The sequence below is a fragment of the Canis lupus genome, chromosome 25 (genome assembly GCF_011100685.1).
Source record: "Canis lupus familiaris isolate Mischka breed German Shepherd chromosome 25, alternate assembly UU_Cfam_GSD_1.0, whole genome shotgun sequence".
NCBI classification, from domain to species: domain Eukaryota; kingdom Metazoa; phylum Chordata; class Mammalia; order Carnivora; family Canidae; genus Canis; species Canis lupus.
In genome coordinates this window covers 11,501,239-11,523,543 of record NC_049246.1, presented here as the reverse complement: position 1 = coordinate 11,523,543, position 22,305 = coordinate 11,501,239, and the positions used below count along the sequence as shown (strand labels likewise).

The window sequence follows — 22,305 nt, the reverse complement described above, 5'->3', positions numbered from 1 at the left end:
TTTCTTTCTTTCTTTCTTTCTTTCTTTCTTTCTTTCTTTCTTCTTTCTCTTTCACAACAGTTTATGGCTTGTTTCACTAGCGATGGTCGACATCTATGTCACTTGATAGCATACACCTTGATTTTTCCCCTCTCAACTTCTTGTTAAACTTGGGTAATTCTGGTGATGGCATTCCCCTGATCATGGTTATTGCTCTATTTAACATCTTGGTTGTTGGTGTCACAAAGATGAAACTTGCACCTCTGTATATTTTCAGCAGATTTCTTGTGTGCTGACAACTGTACTGTGACAAAGTATAGTTAGGAATACAGAGAGGATTAAGGTATAGTTCTTTCCTACAAAGAGACAAGTCAAATTGTGTGGTACTTGCTGCAAAAGATAAAATCCAAAATGCATTAGTATGAGGGTGGGGTTTAGAGTTTGGTGTTGGCAAGGAGGGTTGTTGATAAATGTCCCAGAGGAGGAAGGAGTTTGGGAGACTTGAGGATTCGTGAGGCAGGACAGTGCCTTCAACAGAAGTTGCATTGAATCTTTGAATGAATCGAAGAGAATCATTACATCTTTCTATCTATGACCATGGACTCTCTCTCCTTTTCTGTCTTCTTTCCAGGTCTTCCTTAATGTCATTCTACAAAGTTTTATAATTTTCTGTGTTCAGGTCTTACATATATTTTGTTAGATCTTCTGAGACACTTTGTAGGATTTGTTGGTATTATAATTGGTGTCTTTAAAAAATAAAATTTTTGTAATTATTTCTAGAGTATAGGTAATGTGATTGACCTTTGTATGTTGGTTACTTTGATATTTCTGGTATTTTATAGATTCTTTTTTTTTTTTTTTAAGATTTTATTTATCTATTCATGAGAGACACAGAGAGAGGCAGAGAAGTAGGCAGAGGGAAAAGCAGGCTTCCTGCAGGGAGCCTAAAACAGGCTCCAGGATCACAAGCTGAGCCAAAGGCAGATGCTCAACCACTGAGCCACCCAGGCGCCCTTATTTTATAGATTCTTATATGTATGCAAATAATGATGTTTTTTTCTTTTCTTTTGTAACCTTTCCTCTGTTGTTTTATTGCAATTGGCTAAGCCTTTAACATGATATTATTTAAAAGCAGTCATAAGTGACATTTTTGTCATATTCTTGATTTTTAAGAGGAATGTTTCTAATGCTTTCATATTTAGGGAGACCTTTACTCTTGGTATCTCAGATGCATTTGTATCTGAGTAGACACTTTTATTTTAATTTCTCTGAAAGAAAAAAATAATTTTTGTTTTTTCCTGGAATGGATTTAAAAGAAACCTTACCATTTATTCATGAAGCTTTTATTCTGGACTTATGTGGGTCTAAAAGATGGACAAGACAAAAATATCCACTTTTATGGAGTTCACAGCTTTTATTTTTCATTTTATGACTTTGTATTATGTACCATTATGTCAATTAAAAAGTCTTAGTTGATAGGTATTGCCAAATTGTTTTCCAAAAGATTGTTATAACTGATACTAAATGTGTGTGACTGATTTTATGCACTCACTTTTTAAATAATTGCCTAAATGAATTTTTTAATCTATGCCAGTCTGACAGGAGGCCAGTGATAATACTGGTTTTAATTTGCATCTCTAATTGTCAGGGAATAACAGCATCGTTTTTACATATTAGATGCATTTAATTTTCTTGTCTACAAACTGGCTAGTATGTAATTTTTCCTTTTTCTTTTTTCTTTTTTTTTAATTTTTTTTTTTTATTTATTTATGATAGTCACATCAGAGAGAGAGAGAGAGAGAGGCAGAGACACAGGCAGAGGGAGAAGCAGGCAGGCTCCATGCACCGGGAGCCCGACGTGGGATTCGATCCCGGGTCTCCAGGATCGCACCCTGGGCCAAAGGCAGGCGCTAAACCGCTGCGCCACCCAGGGATCCCTAATTTTTCCTTTTTCTATTAAGAACTGTATTAAGCTGGGGAACCATTTTTTAAGTGTTGGAAATATCTTTGCTATGTAGGAAATTTATTTTTGAAGAAGTTAAATTGGCATTTTCTTTTGACTTTTGCATTTTGTGTCTTCATAACGTATTTTTAAAAATACTCTTTTCAGTACTTTTCTTCTTGAGCTCTTAAATATTTAGTCTGAATATTTACCTGAAATTCATGTGGGTAAAATGAATGAAAGGGCCAGTTGCTTTTATCTGTTTTATCTAAATCTCTTTGCTTATATCTATTTGTTCCATCATTTAGTGACAGCAGTCAGTTGTCCTATCTGACTGTGGTCCTCTCCTTCCCTGAAGTTTGAAATGCCACCTTTATCTTTTTTTTTTTAATTTTTTATTTATTTATGATAGTCACAGAGAGAGAGAGAGAGAGAGGGGGGGGCAGAGACATAGGCAGAGGGGAGAAGCAGGCTCCATGCACCGAGAGCCTGACGTGGGACTCGATCCCAGGTCTCCAGGATCGCGCCCTGGGCCAAAGGCAGGCGCTAAACCGCTGCGCTACCCAGGGATCCCTATCTTATTTTTTCATATGTATTTGAGGTCAAGTTTTGTGCCTATTCTGTTGTATTGACCCACTATTTATGTGAATCTTTATCAAACATTTTTATTACTGTAGTTTTCATCACTTCTGATCTTATTTCATACTTTATTCTTCCTTTCCCTTTTCTTTATTCTTCCTCTGTACTTAACTTTCTTTAATAATTTTCCTGGCTATTCTTAATGTTTAGCTTTCCACATAGTTATAATCGGTTTGGCTAATTACAAAAAATTGTGTTGGCATTTTATTGAACTAGCATTAGTTAAGGGTAGAATTGAAGTCTTTATAGCAAGTAAGTATGAGTATTTATTTCCTTTTGTTCAAGTTACCTTTTGTTTCTGTTAGTAGAGTTTTAACCTCTTAATATAAGCCTGTATTTCTAGGTAAGTGTATATCTAGATTTTTATTTTTGTTCGTTGGTTGAAGTAAAACCCACAAATCATTAAATTCACCCTTTCAGAGTATACAATTCAGTGGTGAATGTGCTAACATATTCACAGTTGTGTAGCCATCATCACTATCTAATTCTACAACATTTCTTCACCCTAAAAGGAAACTTCATACCAGTTAGTAGTTATTCCCGATTTTCTCCATCCCTAGTCCTTGGAAAGCACTAATCAACTTTATGTCTTTATAAAGGATTCGCCTGTTCTGGACATTTCCTATAAGTAGAATCATACAGTAAATGGCTTTTTGTGTCTGGCTTCTTTCATTTAGCAATGTTTTCAGAGTTCATCCATGTTATAGCATTTATCAGATTCCCCCATTTTATGGGTGAATGATATTCCATTGTGTGGATGGATCAGATTTTATTTACACATTTATCAGTTGATAGACATTTGAGTTGTTTCCATTTTTTGACTATTATGCATAATACTGCTATGAACATCCAAGTACAAGTATTTGCATGAACATATATTTTCAATTCTCTTGGGTAACGTACTTAGGAGTGGAGTTGCTGGTCATACCATAACTATACTTAACAATTTGAAAAACTGCCAAACTGTTTTCCAAAGTGACTATATCATTTTACATTCCCACCAGCAATGTATGAGGATTTCAATTTTTCCATTTGCTCTTATATTTGTTATTGACCTTTTTTTAAAATTGTAACCATCCTAGTGTTATGAAGTGGATTTGTAGTTGTGATTTGTATGTTTCTAATGACTAATGTTGAGCTTTTTATATGCTTATTTGCCATTTGTATATCTTCTTTGGAAAATGTTCAAATCCTTTGCCTGTTTTTTAAATTTGTTTTTATTGTTGAGTCATAAGAGTTCTTTGTATATTCTGCCTGCTAGCCCATTATTGAATAGGATTTGTAAATATTTTCTCCCATTCTGTGGATGGCCTTTTCACTTTCTTGATAGTTTCCTGTGGAGTATACAAAGCTTTCAATTTTGATGAAATCTAATTTACTTTTTATTGTTTTGGTTATGTGTGCTTAGGTGTCTTATCCTAAGAAACCATTCCTTAGCTGAAGTTCCTGAAGGATTATGCTTGTTTTCTTCTTAGAGTTTCATAGGTTAGCTTTGTTTAGGTTTTTGATCCATTTTGAGAGTGTTTTTGTTTTTTTACACAGATTTATTTTAGACAAAAAGGGAGTGAGAGCAGGGGGAGAGGCAAAGGGTGAGGGAGAGAAGCAGATTCCCCATTGAGTGGGGAGCCTGACACAGGGCTCCATCCCAGAACTCTGAGATTATGACCTGAGCCAAAATCAAAAGTCGGACGCTTAACCAACTGAGCCACCCAGGCGTCCCTGAGGTAGTTTTATATATGGTGTGAGGTATTGGTTAGATGTTATATATATTATGTTTCTGTTTTGCATAGTGGTCACCCCTAGAATTTTACCATGCATGCTTTGCTAAGTACGAAATTATTAAAGAAGAAGGAGGTAAAGATACTTCATAAGGATATTTAATGATTTTGTTCCTTTCACCCCCTTTCAGTGTAATAGTTCCTAGAATTTCTTTCTTTCTCTGTCTCTCTCTTATTTAAATTCTTAAGAATTTTGTTTTATTTATTTTTTGTTAAAAATTTTATTTATTTATTCATGAGAGACACACAGAGAGAGGCAGAGACATAGAGGGAAAAGCAGGCTCCCTGTGGGGACCCAGTGTGGGACTCAATCCCAGAACCCCAGGATCACGCTCTGAGGTGAAGGGATATGCTCAACCACTGAGCCTCCCAAGCGTCCCTTTTTAAAAGAATTTTAATTGCACTTTGACTTGAACCTATTTCAGACTTCTTGTTTTTTCACTATCAGTGGTTTTCCAAATTTATCCATACATTATTATAGTCTATGATTTTGGGGAGAAGGGGTTTTCTCTATACCGAAGTTGATCATTTCACCAAGGAGATGTGAGTGACAGATTCTAAAAAATGTCTTCGTATTTTTCCTCATTTGCAAATAAATTGTGTATAAACTTTAAGTGACAATTCTTTTTCCCGTCTTACTTTGATTATTTCATTGTATAATGTTGCTGATGCAGTCTCCAGTTAATGTCATTGTTTGTCCTAACCACTTTTCCTTATTTCCCAAGTTTTATTTTTAGGTAATTTCATAAGTTACTTCTCTGGTTTACTTTTTCTCTCTTGGTTGTGTCTACTTTGCTATTTAATTCATCTGTTGAGTTTTTTTTCCCTTTAATTTCAAGGATTATATTTTTTACTCTTAAAGAGTTTAGTTTTATTTAAGAAGAACAAATCTTCTGTTTTTTTCTTTTTATGATGTCATTTCTCTCATGTCTTCAATCATTTTAGTTTCAGTTTTATATCATTTATAGCATTCTGTTTTCTGAGATCCCTTTTTCTCATGGTATTAATTCACAAGTTTATTGTCCACGCTGACCCTTACTTTGGGAGTTCTTTTAAGTGGAATTGTTTTTCTAGGGAGAGATCTTGTGTGTTCTGGGTTGTAGAAGCATTCATCAAAAACAGTTGGTGTTTGCTTCACACAAATGTCCAGGACAGTTCAAACTTTGTTAATTTTTCACTGAGATTCCTATAACATGAATGAAGTCTCCTGGGAATTTTCTTTGCTATACCTGTGTATAGTACTGGCATGGGATTCTTTTCTCTCAGCACAGCTCCAGCCTTCTCCTTTCCTCCATCTCTCTTCCACAAGTAAACTTACTTTTTGCCTCTATGGGCTAGTAGGTAGAAAGAAGTTTTCTCATCCTACATTCACTGATGTTGCACCTTTTCCAGACTCCTTGGCTTCACACTGAAATTAGAGTCCTAATCCCCAGGTTTTATGGGCTGAAGGCCATGTTTCATATTCTCATGTGGGCATTAAAGCCTCAATTAGCCTAGATTTTTCCTCAAACTTTCCACAGTATTACCTCTTAATTCCAGTTTTTTCTTTAATTTCTTACTCTTGGAGTTTTTGTTGTTCTTTTTTTATCTCAGCTATATTTTAAATTTGGGTTGTATCATATCTCTTAGTTCCAAGTGTCTTTTTTGTTGGTTTTCGTAGGTTTTTCAGGTATAAAATCATGTCATTCAAAAACACTGATACTTTGTAGCCTTAAAGGTTTTTTTATATCATTTCTTATATTTTGTTAATTGCTCTGGTTAACTCCTCCAGTGAGCATCTCTTTACTGTTTCCTCCCTTCTATTTGAATTGGGATACATTTAAGAAGAGATTTTTTTAGATGTTCTGAAACAATTAATTTAACATATACGATTTAAGTATCACAGTTTGAATATTTGCCTAACAAATTATAGTGCCATTATGGCATAAGATGTCAACAAAATGTCATTCTAAGAATAAATTACAAAAAGCAATGCCAAAAAATACAAAATGTAATATTTCTAAATCATCTTTTTTTAAATACAATTTTTCATTCTTCCAGATTGTCTCTTATAGTATCCTCAGTGGTTATTATATTTGCTTAAGTGTTCTGGTGGTTGAGTACCAGTTAAGAGTAGGGTGTTGGTGTTGTAATTACCACAAGTAGCCCTTATCCCCAGTATAAGGAAAAATAGAACTTCTAAAGCAGTATTTACATGTGAGAGAAGTGAAATCAAATCTCATTTTAATTCATCTTTATTTTTAACTACTCATTTCTGTAGTATGGTTCTACTCCTTTGGGCTGTTTATAATTTAGTGTTAGATATAGGCAGTTGACATTAAGTATGTGGTGGCTGTTGTCTTCACAGTAGTTAGGTACAGAATACCTCTCTTCGAACAGATATGTGCATACTTTACTCCGTTCTTTAACATGTTTGAGATATTCTGGTGGCACAAAGCTGTGCCTTATGTGACTAGGTGTGAAGTTTCAGTAATTTAGGGGTTAATTTCATTTCTAGCTTCCTATACATTTAAATATCCTGTTTCCCCTATAGCTGGTGCTTAATAGTGTACATATTTTATTTTGAATGTATTAAGTATCAGCTCAGATATATGAACTCAGATTTCAGTGCTGCAACAAAATTAGAAATCCTTAAGAGAGAAAGCTAGTTACATTACAACTTACAAATTCTATTATACATGAATTTCCTTCTTAACTGACCACAGTTTGGTTTTGGTAATCTTTTACCATGCATTCAGGCTTAAAGAGACTCTACCTTTTGTCTTACTTGCACACCTACTTTGGTGTCAGAATCTTTCCCTGCACTCCATGCTGCACTTATATCCCACATGGCTTAATGTGGTCACTAATGCTACTACTATGGGTAATGGATCCCCTTTCTACTTTCTAGTATAAGACATAGGAACTAGGCAACTAGATAGCTTATGGGCTAAGAGCACAGGCTTTGGAATCCACTGAGACCTGAGTTGAGTCTGGATTCTTTTGTTTAATAACCTATATTTGTCCTTATAATTTAAAAACTTTTTCAACATTTTCTTAGCAGTGAGGTGAATGTGGTATACCTACCTCACAGGGTTGTTGTGAGGATTACATAGACTGATGTATATGAAGTACTTTTATTAGTGCCACATTGGAAAGTATTCAAGAATTGGTAGCTATATTTGTTGTTGTTATTTAATTTAAAGGTAGTAAACAAATTTGCTCATCTTTGGTGATTTGGCTTGGAAAGACTTAAACACTAGCTTTAGGGAAACTGTCTTAAATACATTTCATATTAGGTAAGTGGGGAGTATTTGTCTTTTGAAAATAGTTAATAATTCAATTCTTGCTTTATGGATTAACCTGTAATTAAATGTGTAATATAGAGTTAGAAAAACAGAACTCTGAAACAGTTTTTTGTTGTGCTTTTTTTTTTTTTTTAATAAGCTTATATCTTAATATAGTAGTTTGGCCTCCTTATAAATAATCATTTTTTGAAAAGAGGTTTAGATTTTTAATGTTTTTCTGAGATACCTTTAAGACAAATTTGAGAATGCCTGACTTGCTTTAATGTCAATGCAGTAGACATTGTTATAGCAGTAGGAGTGTTACATTTAGAGTTTGGAGACTTGAGTCCTGGCTTTGCTGTTGGATTTGCACAAATGTCACTGGTCAAATCAAAATCTCTTCATGTCTGAATTCTAATCTCTGCTATGGTGCTTGTAACTTGACCTGCCTCACTTGCCTAACTCAATCAGTTGCTCAGAAAATGAGATGAAATAATTATGTTAAGGCTCTTTAGAAACTGCAAAGGGCTATCCTGAGTAAAGATAAGGATTATCTCAGTTCTCACCTTAGTTTTGTCTACCTACATCTTTCCAAAAAACACTATTGGTGTTTTATGAATGCCTCAGAATTGAAATTCATGTCCCTGTTAATCATAGTCTCTGACCAGAGGCATTTTGGTAAACTTTTTCCTTGCATTGTGAGATGGCAATTACTTTAAAGTGTGGGTTTTTAGTCATTCCCCAAATGGCCAGACAACAGTTTGTGGATAAGCCAAGTTTTTCAGGAAGTCTAACTGTAGCTCTAGAAACTCTTTTAATCTCTGCTCAGAACTGATCACCTCCATTAAGCCTTTGATTAATTCTACGGTTTTAATTAATTTGCATCCATCTGCATTTATTATGCATGTAGTTTGCAGTATATTAATTTATATTTGAGTGTTTTTGTAAGTCATTTTATATTTTATGTCTTTTACATGTGACCTGGTTTTGTTTTCTCAGCTAGCTTGGAATCTCCTGAAGGGTTAAGACAATTGTCCTTTCCCTTTCTTCACGTTAGGATCATAATAGAGGATGCCCTCCGTATAATGGTTTCTTATTAGTTGTGTTTGGATAAAACTTCTGTTAGAACCTAGTGGTATCAGTTGGCCTAATTTTACAAAGTATGCATTTGCAGAAGTTTTCATTTGTTCTAGTATATGCCTATTTAGAGTTAAAGACAAAAGGCATCAAAACAGTCTACTGCTTGATTAAAAAATATAATGTGTAAGCTGTTGTGTATTTCAGCTAAGACTAGACTTAATTGTTTTGCTTTTTCAACCATTCTGTTAATTGTATTTGGCCAAAAGAAATCTAGTAAATCTCATTAAATAGTTTTATTTTTAATACTATACTACTTTAGGTTAATGTGGTATTTGTGTTGTTAATAGCCATAGTTTTAAATGATTCTTCACAAAAAGGGAATTGGGCCCTTTATGAAAGAAAGGCTTTTATAAAGGCTTATAAAAAGGCTTTTTAAAGAGTCTCAGTTTGTTATTTCTCATTTTTCCATTAAATTAATTTGTTAAATTTCTGATGATTCTTACTATTGAAGTTTCTTGTGTAAACCTTGATATGGAGGAGACTATTCTTGCAATAAATTTCCTAGTTTATTTAGAAATGTCTATCTTTGAAAAAAGAAACATCTTTACATTTGCTTTCATCAGAGCTTTCTCTAAAACATAACCAAGATAAAATCATGGCTTTTATTTTTGCACTTGATTTTGCTAAAGATGATGTTTCTTCCAAATGAATGTTTGCATTTTATTTCCATCTGTGTTTCTTTAAAACCAATTTCTCCTCCCTAAGAAACATTTGTACATCTTCTTCAGGAATGTCCTTGTCTGCTGGATCTTCCCCTCTTCATTCTCCCAAGATCACTCCGCATACTTCTCCTGCTCCTAGAAGAAGAAGTCACACTCCAAATCCAGCAAATTACATGGTGCCTTCTAGTGCCTCTACACCTGTTAATAATCCTGTTTCTCAGACTCCATCTTCTGGTCAGGTGATCCAAAAGGAAACTGTCGGTGGGACGACTTACTTCTATACAGACACAACCCCAGCACCTTTGACTGGAATGGTATGTCTGCATTAAAGGAGAAGTTATAGTACTCTTACAACAGTTCCTTCATATTAATGAGATTAATGAGGAGGCTTACCCCCTCTTGCATCTTTTTATTGTGATGTGAAAAAGTATTTGATTTTCTAACTTAGATGATAACTCTAATCTCTTCTTATTGCTTCAAAGTAAACTGTTTCTGTAGTAATAACTCCAGATTTAGACAAATCTGGTTTTATTCACAGATTGTATTCAAGCTCTAGTTAGTACTTCATGGCATGTTTTGCTTATGGGATTACCTATACTTGTGCTAGTTAGAGTTGACATTCGCTACATTTGTTTAAGGTATAATAGGTAGTTTTGCCTCTAGTCTACCTCTAGTAAGAATTCTGAGAAAGTAGATGGCTTCCTATATTTACTGAAAGTAAACTGATGATAAACCTTTCCTTCAGATGAGGCAGTGATTTAATCTCTAGATTTCTGGATAGTGGAGATCACATAGTGAAATGAGGTCTCCAATATGGATTATTGGTAAGGAGGGAGGGAGCCCAGGGGAAGCCCTGATCACAAATGAGGAAAGGGCTAACAAAGGAGGGAGGAGGGGAAGGGCAGAGAGAGAAATATCTTCATGTTCCACAAATTGTATCTTTTAGCTTCAACTGTTGTGGCCATGTTCAAAAATTGTTTTTTAGCTAGTATAGTAAAATAAGTAGTATTGAAGAGAGCATGTGAGTTAGAAAGCCAAATTCCATTAAAACACAAGAGCTGATCTAAATTGTAGACATTTGACATAATTATAGATGATAGTTTTAGATGAAAATTATCCTTCGGTTTTAGTAAGCAAATTTTGATCTCACAAGTTAAATAAATGGTTTATTTTGATTAATATTTTACTAAAAGACAATTTGAATGCAAAGATGACAGAGTGCTTTTATGTTTTTTAAGAGTCCTAGTCCTGCCATTGTTTTGTGACTTTTGAATCTTAGTACCTCTGAGACCATTTCCCCAGTTATAAATGGGGATAATAATATCTAACCTCCTTGTGAGAAATAAATGTGAAAACATTTATAGACATACTTATGAATTCTGTAAAATGCTTTTTAAAAACTAATAAATAGCTAATAGTTTTGTTCTGTTTTGTTTTGTTTTTGGTCAGAGATCTTTCAAAAATTATCACAGAACAGCTTGCCGAACAGAAGGTCAAATAATTGAGGTAGAGTAGAGACTTTCCTTGGTTCTTTCAAGTAAGAATTCCATCAATGTTTTACCTTTTTTGGGGGTTTATTATATTTTATAATTATTTATATTTTTATTATATTTTATCATATTTGTAGAAGGAGCAAATTTAATCTATAAAGAGGTTCTTTTGTCACAAAACTGTCTCAGTTGTTTTTGTAGTGATTATATATGGCACATTTTTACAATGTTTTTACCCTTCACACCACTCTTAAAAATATGCTCATGGTAAACCTGCGGTGGTTAAGCCAAACTGCTATCTGGTGTAAGAAAACCAAGGCAAGAAAAAGGAGGTATTATTCCCCTACAGATTTAGGTTAAAGGAAACCTTACAGGTATTGCAAAACCACTTCCTGATTGAGATCCAGAGCAAGAGTGATCATCTGAGGGCAGCAGAAATTAGCTGAATTCGTTTTTCAGAGAGGGGAAAAAAAGTGTTTCTTTCAGCTTTTAAAATGAAAAAAGAAAACATAGTTTAGAATATACATTGATTTTTGTATCAGGGACCAGTGAAGAGGAAGGAGAGGCATAGGAAAACAGAAGAAGCAAGGGGTGAAGAAGAGTCCATTTCTAAGAAGCTGGAAGATTTAGTAACTTTACTGTAGTTTGCCCAGAAAGTATTTAAATAGATTGTTGCACCCTATTGTTCACCTAAGCTTCAGTCCCAGACCAAGAGTTAAGTCAGTTGGTCCTCTTTACTGTTGCAATTTGAAACCAGTATGTACATAACAAGTTTGTTTAGATTGGCCAAAAAAGCCCTTCAGGGGAGTGGTTCTTTGGGTAGACAAGGCAGTGTTAAACCTCATTATCTGACTAAATCCAAACACTTTAAATATCTGCTTTCTTCCTCTCTCTCAACTGCTTTAAAAAATATTTACAAACTATGTAACACTTCTTCCAAAGAGCAGCTTTGTTCTCTCATTGGAAGTTAAATTTTACTGTATTTCAAGAAATGTTTCCTTGTTAGATTTTTAAATTCATTATTGCAGTATAATATTTTTAAAGTGAGTTCATTCAAAAAGTATACTAATAACAGCTATTCTGAGGTGTTTAATTCACTATCATTAAAATGTATCCATTTATTTACCGCTGTCATTTAAAGATTAAAACTTTATTAAAACATTGATAAAGCTCATCAGTTGAGAATAATTGGTTATTACATTTTCCTCCTCCCTGCCTTTTTAGGTATTTCCAAACTATCATATTTACCCTCCAACTGCACCTCATGTTGCTTATATGCAACCAAAAGCAAATGCACCTTCGTTCTTCATGGCTGATGAACTCCGACAGGTATGCTTTCAGAATCCCTGGTGGAAATACTTAATATCTCTTGTGCTTTAGCAAACAACTGGAGAAAAAAACAAAACTCTTTTCAAATCATATAATTCAATCAAGTATGCTACTAAAGCAGATAGAATTTAGAATTTATTTAAGGAAACCTAATGTTCAAGACAATTGCAAGTGTGTGTTAGGACATATAACAGAATAGCTATCTAAATGGGCTACCTTTTTGCACTTCATAACCTGTGCATTGTAAGGTCTCTTTGAAATATATTAAATAAATTATTTAAATGGTTTCTAACCGTCAGACACTTTTTGCTAATATTATAGGATAAGAATAAGTAGTTTGGCTTAGATGTAAACTCATTTTAAAAGAGCTTAGTATTTTCTATAAAGTAGGTTTTATTAAAAGAATTTCATTTCCTTTTTTTAGGTATACAGCTAAGTATTATTTGATATGTAGAATTTCATTTTATATTTATATTTTCAGAAAAATTTTTATTTCACAGAAGTTGTACCAGTACAGTGTTGATGAGTGAATTGTTCGTCAAACTTAGGATAGGCCTTGAGTTTTCAGCCACAGAGTTAGTTGTGTGCTTTGGATTATAGCACAGTCACTTAACCCTTAATTATGGGTAGGTCTATCTAGGACTGGAATTTAGACATTGTATCATTATTAGAAATGTTATTTCATGTTATCAACATTAAAAAGTGCACATACCAAAAATATTTTTTTCATACCAAAAAATATTAATACTACATTATTTAGTTATAATAGAAAATCAGATTTCAGAAGCTATAATGTTTATATGTAAATAGACTTGTTTTCTTTTCTTAGGAGCTGATTAACAGGCATTTAATAACAATGGCTCAAATTGATCAAGCAGATATGCCAGGTAAAATGTGAATTGATTCATCTTTACAGGATATTATTACCTTTATATAAATATTTTTATGCCTTGAACAGCTAATCACTATTTTATGAATATATTTATTTGAAATCTATTTTTGAAGCGTTCCAAGATGCCACTGATCATCCAGTTCATTTCACTTTCTACATGTGACAGTATCTAGTTTGTCAAAAAAATTAGGTGATTTTAGAAATCATAGTACTTTACCTCACTGTGCACTGGAGTATTATTGTCTTCTGAAACTTGATGAAATATGGATACTTAAACAGAGGGGGAAGGTAATTATTATTTTTGGAAGTGTGGTATACCAGACAATGTGCTAATTGAATTTTTAATATGTCATACTTTCTTTCTCACAAGCATTCTATGACAGAGACATGAATACCTCGTATGTGTGAGGAAAACTGAGGTTGACAGGAAGGCTAAATAACTTGCCTTTAAGACCAGTGGTCTGGTTGGGTCAGAATTTAAACCTAGGTTTTTCTGTCTGTGCTACAGTGTTTCTTAGAATGCAATTAAAATCTCTTTCCCCAGGGTAGCCCAGGTGGCTTAGCGGTTTAGTGCCACCTTCGGCCCTGGAGCCTGATCCTGGAGACCTGGGATCGAGTCCCACATCGGGCTTCCTGCATGGAGCCTGCTTCTCCCTCTCCCTCTACCTGTGTCTCTGCCTCTCTCTCTCTGTGTCTCTCATGAATAAATAAATAAATAAAATCTTAAAAAAAAATCTCTTTCCCCAGCTTATTTGCTATATAGCAAGATTAAATATGGTATAATTTAACAAAATTATACAATATAATGCAGCAAAATTAGCTGCATTATAAATAATGCAGCAAAATTAGCTGCATTATAAATAATGCAGCAAAATTAGCTGCATTATAAATAATGCAGCAGGGGAGCACCTGGGTGCCTCAGCGGTTGGGCCTCTGCCTTCAGTGCAGGTCGTGATCCTGGAATACTAGGATCAAGTCCCACATCGAGCTCCCTACATGGGTTTGCTTCTCTCTTGTCTCTGCTCTGCCTATGTCTCTGCCTCTCTGTCTCTCTGTCTCTCTCATGAATAAATAAAATCTTAAAAAAAAAATCAGTAGGAATACATTTGCCCTAGAGATAATCTCAAGACACATGGTTATAATCAAGGATTGAGCATAGTTCACTGTGCATCCTCTTGATTGCTGAAGAATTAAAAGGAGTATGTCAAGCTATCATGCCTTAAGACCAATCTTTTCAGTTTAGATGGACAGAGAACTTATCTGTCACAGCCTTTGAGGTATTCAGGTTGGAATTGTCCTTAATTATTTAATATTGTCTGTGAGGCCCTACCCAGGGTAAAAGAAGAAAAGAAAACTAGGTTGGTTTATTTTTGCCTTTCCATTCTTTATGACTATAATCATGAATAAATCATATGATTGTAGATTAGACATAACTTGAAATTATGATAGAATTTAAGAAATAGCTGGATATTAATTTATTATTATTAATTATTAACTGACATTAATACATGTCAGTTAAATTTCTATAGATCAATAGCCAATAACTTAAATATAATGAAAAGAAAAGATGCTATTTATAGTCATTTAAGGTTATCAGTAGCTAGGAATAAAGCAGCAAAAGATGTGTGAGATCACAATGGGGGAGACTTATTAAGAGATATCAGCTAAGATGAATAAATAGAGTAAAATACTATGTTCTATATAGGAAGACATAGTGATTAAGATGTTAGGTTTTCTAAACTGTTGCATAGGTCCAATAAAATTGTAATCAAAGCTGTAATGAGCTGTTTTTACTCTTAATTCTTCTGACATGTACTTTATGTCCTAACTTTAAGGGCCCTAACTATAAGGGCTCAGTCCCACAAGATTATGCCTACTTCAGATGCCAGCTGAAATGGGTTATCCAGGCTACCCATATTCTATGTGGCCAAGTGCAAATTTGGGGGTTTCCACAATCACTACCACCACTTCCCCATCCCCCCACCCCACTGGTTCAGTAATTTGCTAGAATGACTCACTTTAGGTTGTTGGTTTAGTATGGAGGGTGCGACTCAGGAACAGCAACTCAGGAACAGCCAAATGGAAAAGGTGTCTAGGGCAAACAAAGTAAGGTGGTGGGTTGGGTGGCGGCAGCGGGGACTTCCATACCCTTTCAAGGTGTGCCACTCTCCTAGTACCTCAGTGTGTTCACCAGCTTGTAAGCTCTCTGAATTCCACTGTTTAGGGTGGGTTTTTGTTTGTTTATTTGTTTTGTTTTTTAATGGGAGTTTCATTGTGAGAACAATTGATGAATTCTTTAGCTTTTAGTGATGAACTGAATCTTCAGCTTTTTTGTCCTCCCTGAGAGTTGGGAAACAGAGCTGAAAGTTTCAAGCTTCGTTTGGTCTTTATTTTTTTTAATTATATTACAGCATAACAGAACTTTTCATACTAGATGATAAAATTAAAGGGCCAGGGCGGGGCTCCTGAGTGGCTTGGTCAGTTAAGCATCTGCCTTTGCCTCACATTATGATCCTGAGATCCTGGGATAGAGCCCTGCATCAGGCTCTCTACTCAGTGGGAAGTCTGCTTCTGCCTAACCCTCCACTCCCCCACCCTCCACCCCCCACTCCCCACCCCCCCCCACCCCCTTCACCCTCCACCCCCCTCCCCCGGCCCCTCCTGGCTCGTGCTTTCTCCCTTTCTCAAATGAATGACTAAAATCTTAAATTAAAAAAAAAAAAAAAGTAAGGGGCCAAGACTATCCAAGGTACTTTGAAGATGATGGTGGAGAATCTGGGTGTATTGAGGGAGGGGAGGCATAGTTTGAGTCTATAATAACTAAAATAATGGAGTGATGGCACTGGGTTAGATCAGTTAATGAAACAGGCTAAGGAGAGCCCAGACACATTCTGTGGTAGACGTGGCAGCTCAATGGGGAAAGAAGGCATTGGAAAAAATGGTTTTTCTTTATGGTAAAGGATAAAATTGGATCATTATCTTTAACCACATCTGAAAATCAATTCCAAATAGATTAGGAACTTAAAAGTATAAAACAAAACTTTAAAAACTTTTACTATAAAATCTTGGTGAATTGATTTAATATTTCAATGGGGAAAGATTTCTTATACAGAAGACAAAGGTCATTGACTCTTAAAGAAAATACTGATGAATTTTGCTAAATTAGAATTAAAAACAATCCAAAGATACTCAGAGTAAAGAAAAAACCTGGAAGAAGATATTTACACAGCTGATAAAGAATATAAAAAACACAATCCAGTAAGAGCATAAATGACTCAATAGAAAAAGGGCCAAAAGATAGGAATAGACATATGAGGAAAGAGAAAATTCAAATGACCAGTAAATGTATGACAGAATGTGAAACATCATGGATCATTAGGGAAAAATACAAATAAGATGTCATTTTAAAGTCTGATTGTATAAAGTGTTAGGATATGGATCCATAAGTTCTCCAGCACACTGCTGTTGGTACCATAAATTGGTGAACCTGTTACCACTTTGGAAAACTTCTAAAGCTGAATGTGTATGCTGTGATCCAGTAGTTCTCCTCCTGGAAATAAAAAAACATACACGTTTTCAAGTGCAAAATGTGCAAAGTATCTGTAACATTATTGCTTAAAATAGCAGAAACTTTGATCCAAATGAATTGTGATATTGTCAGATGATGGAATATTGTACAGCAGCTTAAATGAAGAAAGTTCACTGCACTGACATGCAGTAATACAGAAGACTCTTAGTAATGTCATAGTGAGTAAAGTTAGTTGCAAGAGACTACATATAGCATGATAGCTTTTTGTAAAGTTAACTAAAATTATATATTAACTACTAATTATATATGTTAACTACAATTATGTAAATGGTAAATGTATGTGTGTATGCATATGTAAATATCTTATGGTATGTAATAAAACTATATGAAAAGAGAAGAGAAGGAAGGCAGAAGTTGGTAGAAAGAACCATATATTTAGATGTAAGTTGAAGAAAAGGTCTGAGCTTTTTGTTTTGAGTGCTGACTTTGCTGATGCTTATTATGTTATTAAAAATAATTGAATAAGGGCAGCCCCAGTGGCTCAGCAGTTTAGTGCCGCCTACAGCTCAGGGCGTGATCCTGGAGACCCGGGATTGAGTCCTACATCCAGCTCCCTGCATGGAGCCTGCTTCTCCCTCTGCCTGTGTCTCTGTCTCTCTCTCTCTCTCTCTCTCTCTGTGTGTGTATTCTCATGAATAAATAAATAAAATCTTTTAAAAAAATTGAATAAAAGCAGGCCCTGCATAGACATGAGCCAGTGATTCGAGTGTCACAAACTAAAGGTTATTGTTAATCTAATTCTGTGCCCCATGTTCAACAAATTTTAATAAATGCTTTTTTTTTTCCTATCACGGCTCTAGTTGCTCTTTTTCATGTCTTATGTTTACTGTTAATCTTCATCTCATGTTGACTCATTTATTAATGTTTGGTCTTGCTATTCTTTTCTCTCTCCCTTTCCATTCCATATTTCATACTCCCACCATACTTCTCAACTTGGAAATCATAATTTATTTCCTGTAGATCAGGGGTTTTCCACCAGGAATGATTTTCCTCCTTATGGGTCATTTGGCAATATCTGGAACAATTTTGGTTATCACACCTGGCAGTGGCATGCTACTGGCTATTAGTGGGTTGCTTAACACCCCACAATGCATAGAACAGTCTTCGATGATGGAGAATGATCCAATCTGGTATGTTCATAGTGCTGAGGTTGAGAAACCACAGTGAATCTCAGATATTCAATGTCTTATTAGATCCAGCCTATCATTCTGTATGTTCTTTGAGGGGAAGAAGCAGGGTTAAATAGAGCAAAGACAGTAACATTTTATTTTTTTATGATTATTTTTAATATTATTTGGTGGAATTGGACCTCAGACTAAAACTTGGGGCTGAACTAAATAAATAGTGCAGCTCTGCCCATCGTCTTCCAAGTTGATTTTCTTTACTTTGATTTTTGATATCTAACAATGATTTAGGCATTTCCTTTTATTGATAAAAGCATTTCCCTTTATTCATACTTAATTTTGTGCATTTGTTAAATTGAACTAGAAGCAAAGAGCAGAACAGCAATGAATAGTCCAGTCAGTGGAAACATTTGGTTTTTAAGGTTAATATTAGACCACATATGATTATTTCATGGTAGAGTGGGAAATATAGTGTTAAAAGGTGACTTTCTGAAACAAGATAAAATTTTAATGCATAGACAAAAACAAGCATTTCAAAGATCTTATTTAAGTCTTGAGGAGCCGGTTATAAGACTTACTGTAGAGAAGGAAAATTGAAATGAATCTGCAAACTGGCATTTTCATAGAGAACAGGAGTTATTTTGCAGGGTGAGCAGTTATCTACATATAGTTTACTCGAGTGTAAAATATCTCCCATAGCATAAGAATCAGACACTAGAAGGGTATCCTTTGGATAATGCCTAGTTTTCCACTGATGTACCATATTGTTTTTTCGGTTTTGGTTTTTTCCTGTAATGTAGAAAATTCAGCATGCCTTGCTTGAAAATACAAATAGGGTCAAAGCACTTAAGAGTGTAAGATTTTTAGTTGATTGTGTCCCTCATTCAATTTCTTTTTCACACTGATGCTATGAGTAACACTGCTTGGCATAGTGAATTTCAAGTCCTTATTATAGTATTTTAAATTTCCCTCTGATCAATCCCCACGTAATTCTCAGCATTTTCTCCTCTTTGCACCTCCTCTGTGGTATACCCTATTCTCCTACAACATGAGATTTCACAGTCCTGAACACTGTGTACACATTCAAGACTTGGTGGTGGTGGGTCTCCTTCGCCATAAAGCAAAGCACTCTTTTCATCCCATTTTAGCTCACTGAAAGCAGTCTCATCCTTCAGTTTGTAGTATGCATACCAAATCTTCTGTTACATCTTTCCTAGCATTCTTGGGAATGGCTCCCTTCTCCCTTCTGTTTTCCATGTGTAATGGTTCTCAAAATGTGATCCTTGACCCAGGAGCATCTTTTTTTTTTTTTTTTAAGATTTTATTTATTTATTCATGAGAGAGAGAAAGGCAGAGACACAGACAGAGGGAGAAGCAGGCTCCATGAGGGAGCCCGATGCAGAACTCGATCCCAGGACCCTGGAATCACACCCTGAGCCAAATGCAGATGCTCAACCACTGAGCTACCCAGGTGCCCCAGCATCTTTTCATTATCACCTGGAAACTTGTAGAATTGAAAACTCTTGGGCCCTACTCTAGACCTATAAGTAAGCACTAGGCATGGGGCCCAGCAAACTATGTATTAACAAACTTCTTGGTGATTCTGAAGGGTGCTGAAGTTTAAGGACCAGTGCCATGGTGAGTTGTACTTGTTTCATAGCTATTTTCCTTGTACTGTATTATGGTTTATATAGATCTTTGGCATTAATTTTTTCTAAGTGTCTTGATAAAAACCCATATTTCATTAATATGGGTTCACTAATACATAGTAGTCACTCATTACATTTTTATTATTTTGAAAGTAATAACTTCCTCTTATTAAGTGCTCCTCATGAAGTAACCAGGAAACAATATTTATTCTTCATTTATATGTGGAAATTACACTGATCATTAAAATAAGAAATAAATGGGCAAAAGTTACAGCTATATTCCCTTGTGGGTATAACTCCCTTGTACTGCCTTTATTTCAAAAGACCTTGTTTTGAAAGTTAGATTGAATCAGTTGGGTTTTTTGTGTCCTATGGCCAAAATGCTTTCTAGGGGTTAAGAGCACAGGACTATAGAATCAGAGTCCTTAGTTTGCATATCCCAACTCTCTCTCTAGATGTCTGATACTTGTTTTCCTTACATATGAAATAGTTCTGTCTCAAATGGTTTCAAAAACTAAGAGATGGTGAATGTAAGAATTTAGCAGAGGTAAGAAGGGTCATTTTGAACCTGTCTTCTGGAATGACAGTTTTTCTTAATAGGATATTTCACATGTATTTAACAGTCATAAGTCAAAAATTATGGGTTGTGAGTTTTTTTTTAAAGATTTATTGCTGTTTTTAAAAAATTTTTATTTTTTAAGATTTCATTCATTTATTCATGAGAGACACATAGAAAGAGGCAGAGACATAGGTAGAGGGAGAAGCAGGCTCGCCATGGGGAGCCTGGTGCAGGACTCGGTCCCAGGACTCCGGTATCACAACCTGAGCTGAAGGCAAATGCTCAATTACTGTGCCACACAGGTGCGCCCCATATTGCTGTGTTTAAAAAATAGCATTAAACAGAAGTGTCTGGGAGGCTCAGTTGGCTAAGTGTCTGATTCTTTGATTTCACCTCAGGTCATGATTTCAGGGTCGTGAGATTGAGCCCTAGGTAGGTCTCTATGCTCTGTGTGGAGTCTGCTTAAGATTCTCTCTCTCTCTTCCGCTTCTCCCTCCCTCCCTCTCCACTTGCACATGTGTGTGCACTTGCTCTCTCTCTGATAAGAAATAGAAATTAAAAAAAAATAAAAAGCAAAAATAGTGTTAAACATATTTATTGTAACACCTTTGGCAAGTAAGGAATAGTGTAAAGAAGATAATAAAAATCCTCCCTCTCAGAGGTTACTGTTTTTGCTGTATTGCTTTCTAGATGATATTCTGTGCATATTCTGCATGTTCATTTAGCTTGCTTCTCATTTGAAATATCGTGAGTGCTCCTAAAGTCATTCAAGGCATTTAACAAAATGGAAGCTGTCCAACTGGAAAATATAATTTGATTGTGAAGCATTAAAAAACTGTTGTCATTTTGGATTGTAAAACTGATACATGTTCTAGAAAATAGCAATAAAGAAAAAAATTGCCTATACTCTATAGAGAAACCAGCCACTAAATACAGTTAGTCTTTATAAGAAATAAGTTGGGATTCAAGATAAACAGTTTTTTTAATGCCTAACCAGAGTATCCTGATCAAATTCCAATGCATTATCTCAGTTACTCTTAAATATAATTTTTCTTGCTTTGAGGAACATGAAAAGCATGATTGTAGAGTGGTTTTCATTTTCTTTTATATTTTGCTAGGAATTAAAGTTGTGCTATCATACGCCATGGTTGAAGGTTTTTATGGATTGCCATATTTATACATACACATACACACAGACATAGTATACATACCTACTTTCCAACTTAAAGTCATTTTGAATTTCTATACACTTTAAAAAACAAGAATTCATATGCTTAACACTGCTGTCTAAATATATTTTGTGCAAACTAAGTGTTTAAAGAAGCAAAATCTGACTTGATTTTTGTTCAGCATCAGAATTAGAAATGTTTAATATCTCTAAGTGATAACACAAATTGTTTCTAATAGCTGAGAAACAAAGAATTGTATTGTGGTATAAGAGATAAATGTTTTCGAGTATATGGAATCTGGTGGTTCTTTGGTTGTTTTATAATGACTATTTTTATTGATAGTGAAACCAGTTTGTTTTATAGAATTTTTATGAATGTTGACACTGTTCCAGAATTCAAAAATATGTTTTGATATCAGTGGTTTATGGTAGATTTGATTTCTTTATCACTCTGAGAGATTTATGAATATCAGCAAGTTAAAATTGTCGTCCTATGAATTACTCTAGCAGTCCCTACAGAAGTTGACAGCTACCATAGCCTGTTTCCTCTAGAACCACTGCCACCACCCAATCGGATACAGAAATCAAGTAATTTTGGATATATTACATCTTGCTACAAAGCTGTAAATAGCAAAGATGATCTGCCGTATTGCCTTCGGAGGATACATGGTAAGGAATATAAATTGCCCTCTTTTCAAAGGTATTATTGAGGCTAAGATTACTGAAACAGTCCTGCATATATTTATTTGCTTAATAACAAATTTAAAGGATAATAAATTTATTATTTCATTTGGAAATTAGTAGCTCATAAATGATACATAATATGGCTTTTCCTTCACATTTCTGATGGAATAAAGGGGAGATGTCATTTGTTTAGTAGAAAATTTTTTTTTCTTTTTTCTTTTTTTTTTTAATTTTTTCTTTTTAAAGGTTTTCGTCTCGTTAACACAAAATGCATGGTATTGGTCGACATGTGGAAAAAAATTCAGCACTCCAATATTGTAACCCTGCGTGAAGTATTTACCACTAAAGCATTTGCGGAGCCTTGTGAGTAATTTGTACTTGTCTTTCTGCTTGTGGGCTTCATTATTTGAAGCTA

The 22,305-nt window shown here is 34.7% G+C and overlaps 1 protein-coding gene across 7 annotated transcripts in view; it reads left to right on the top strand.

The window, feature by feature from the left end:
- Nucleotides 1-22,305, top strand: part of PAN3 (poly(A) specific ribonuclease subunit PAN3) — a 134,925-nt gene that overhangs the window by 86,047 nt on the left and 26,573 nt on the right. For 4 of the 7 annotated variants that reach the window (XR_005378426.1, XM_038573389.1, XM_038573386.1 and 1 more), the window contains 6 exons: nucleotides 9,473-9,720; nucleotides 10,856-10,912; nucleotides 12,121-12,225; nucleotides 13,055-13,112; nucleotides 21,714-21,875; nucleotides 22,137-22,253. Coding sequence is in view for 6 of the 7 variants with exons in the window: in XM_038573389.1 (XP_038429317.1) it covers nucleotides 9,473-9,720; nucleotides 10,856-10,912; nucleotides 12,121-12,225; nucleotides 13,055-13,112; nucleotides 21,714-21,875; nucleotides 22,137-22,253 (747 nt within the window). In the remaining variant the exon portion in view is untranslated. The remainder of the gene's footprint in view (nucleotides 1-9,472; nucleotides 9,721-10,855; nucleotides 10,913-12,120; nucleotides 12,226-13,054; nucleotides 13,113-21,713; nucleotides 21,876-22,136; nucleotides 22,254-22,305) is intronic. The other 3 variants (XM_038573390.1, XM_038573388.1, XM_038573387.1) reach the window with 2 other exon arrangements.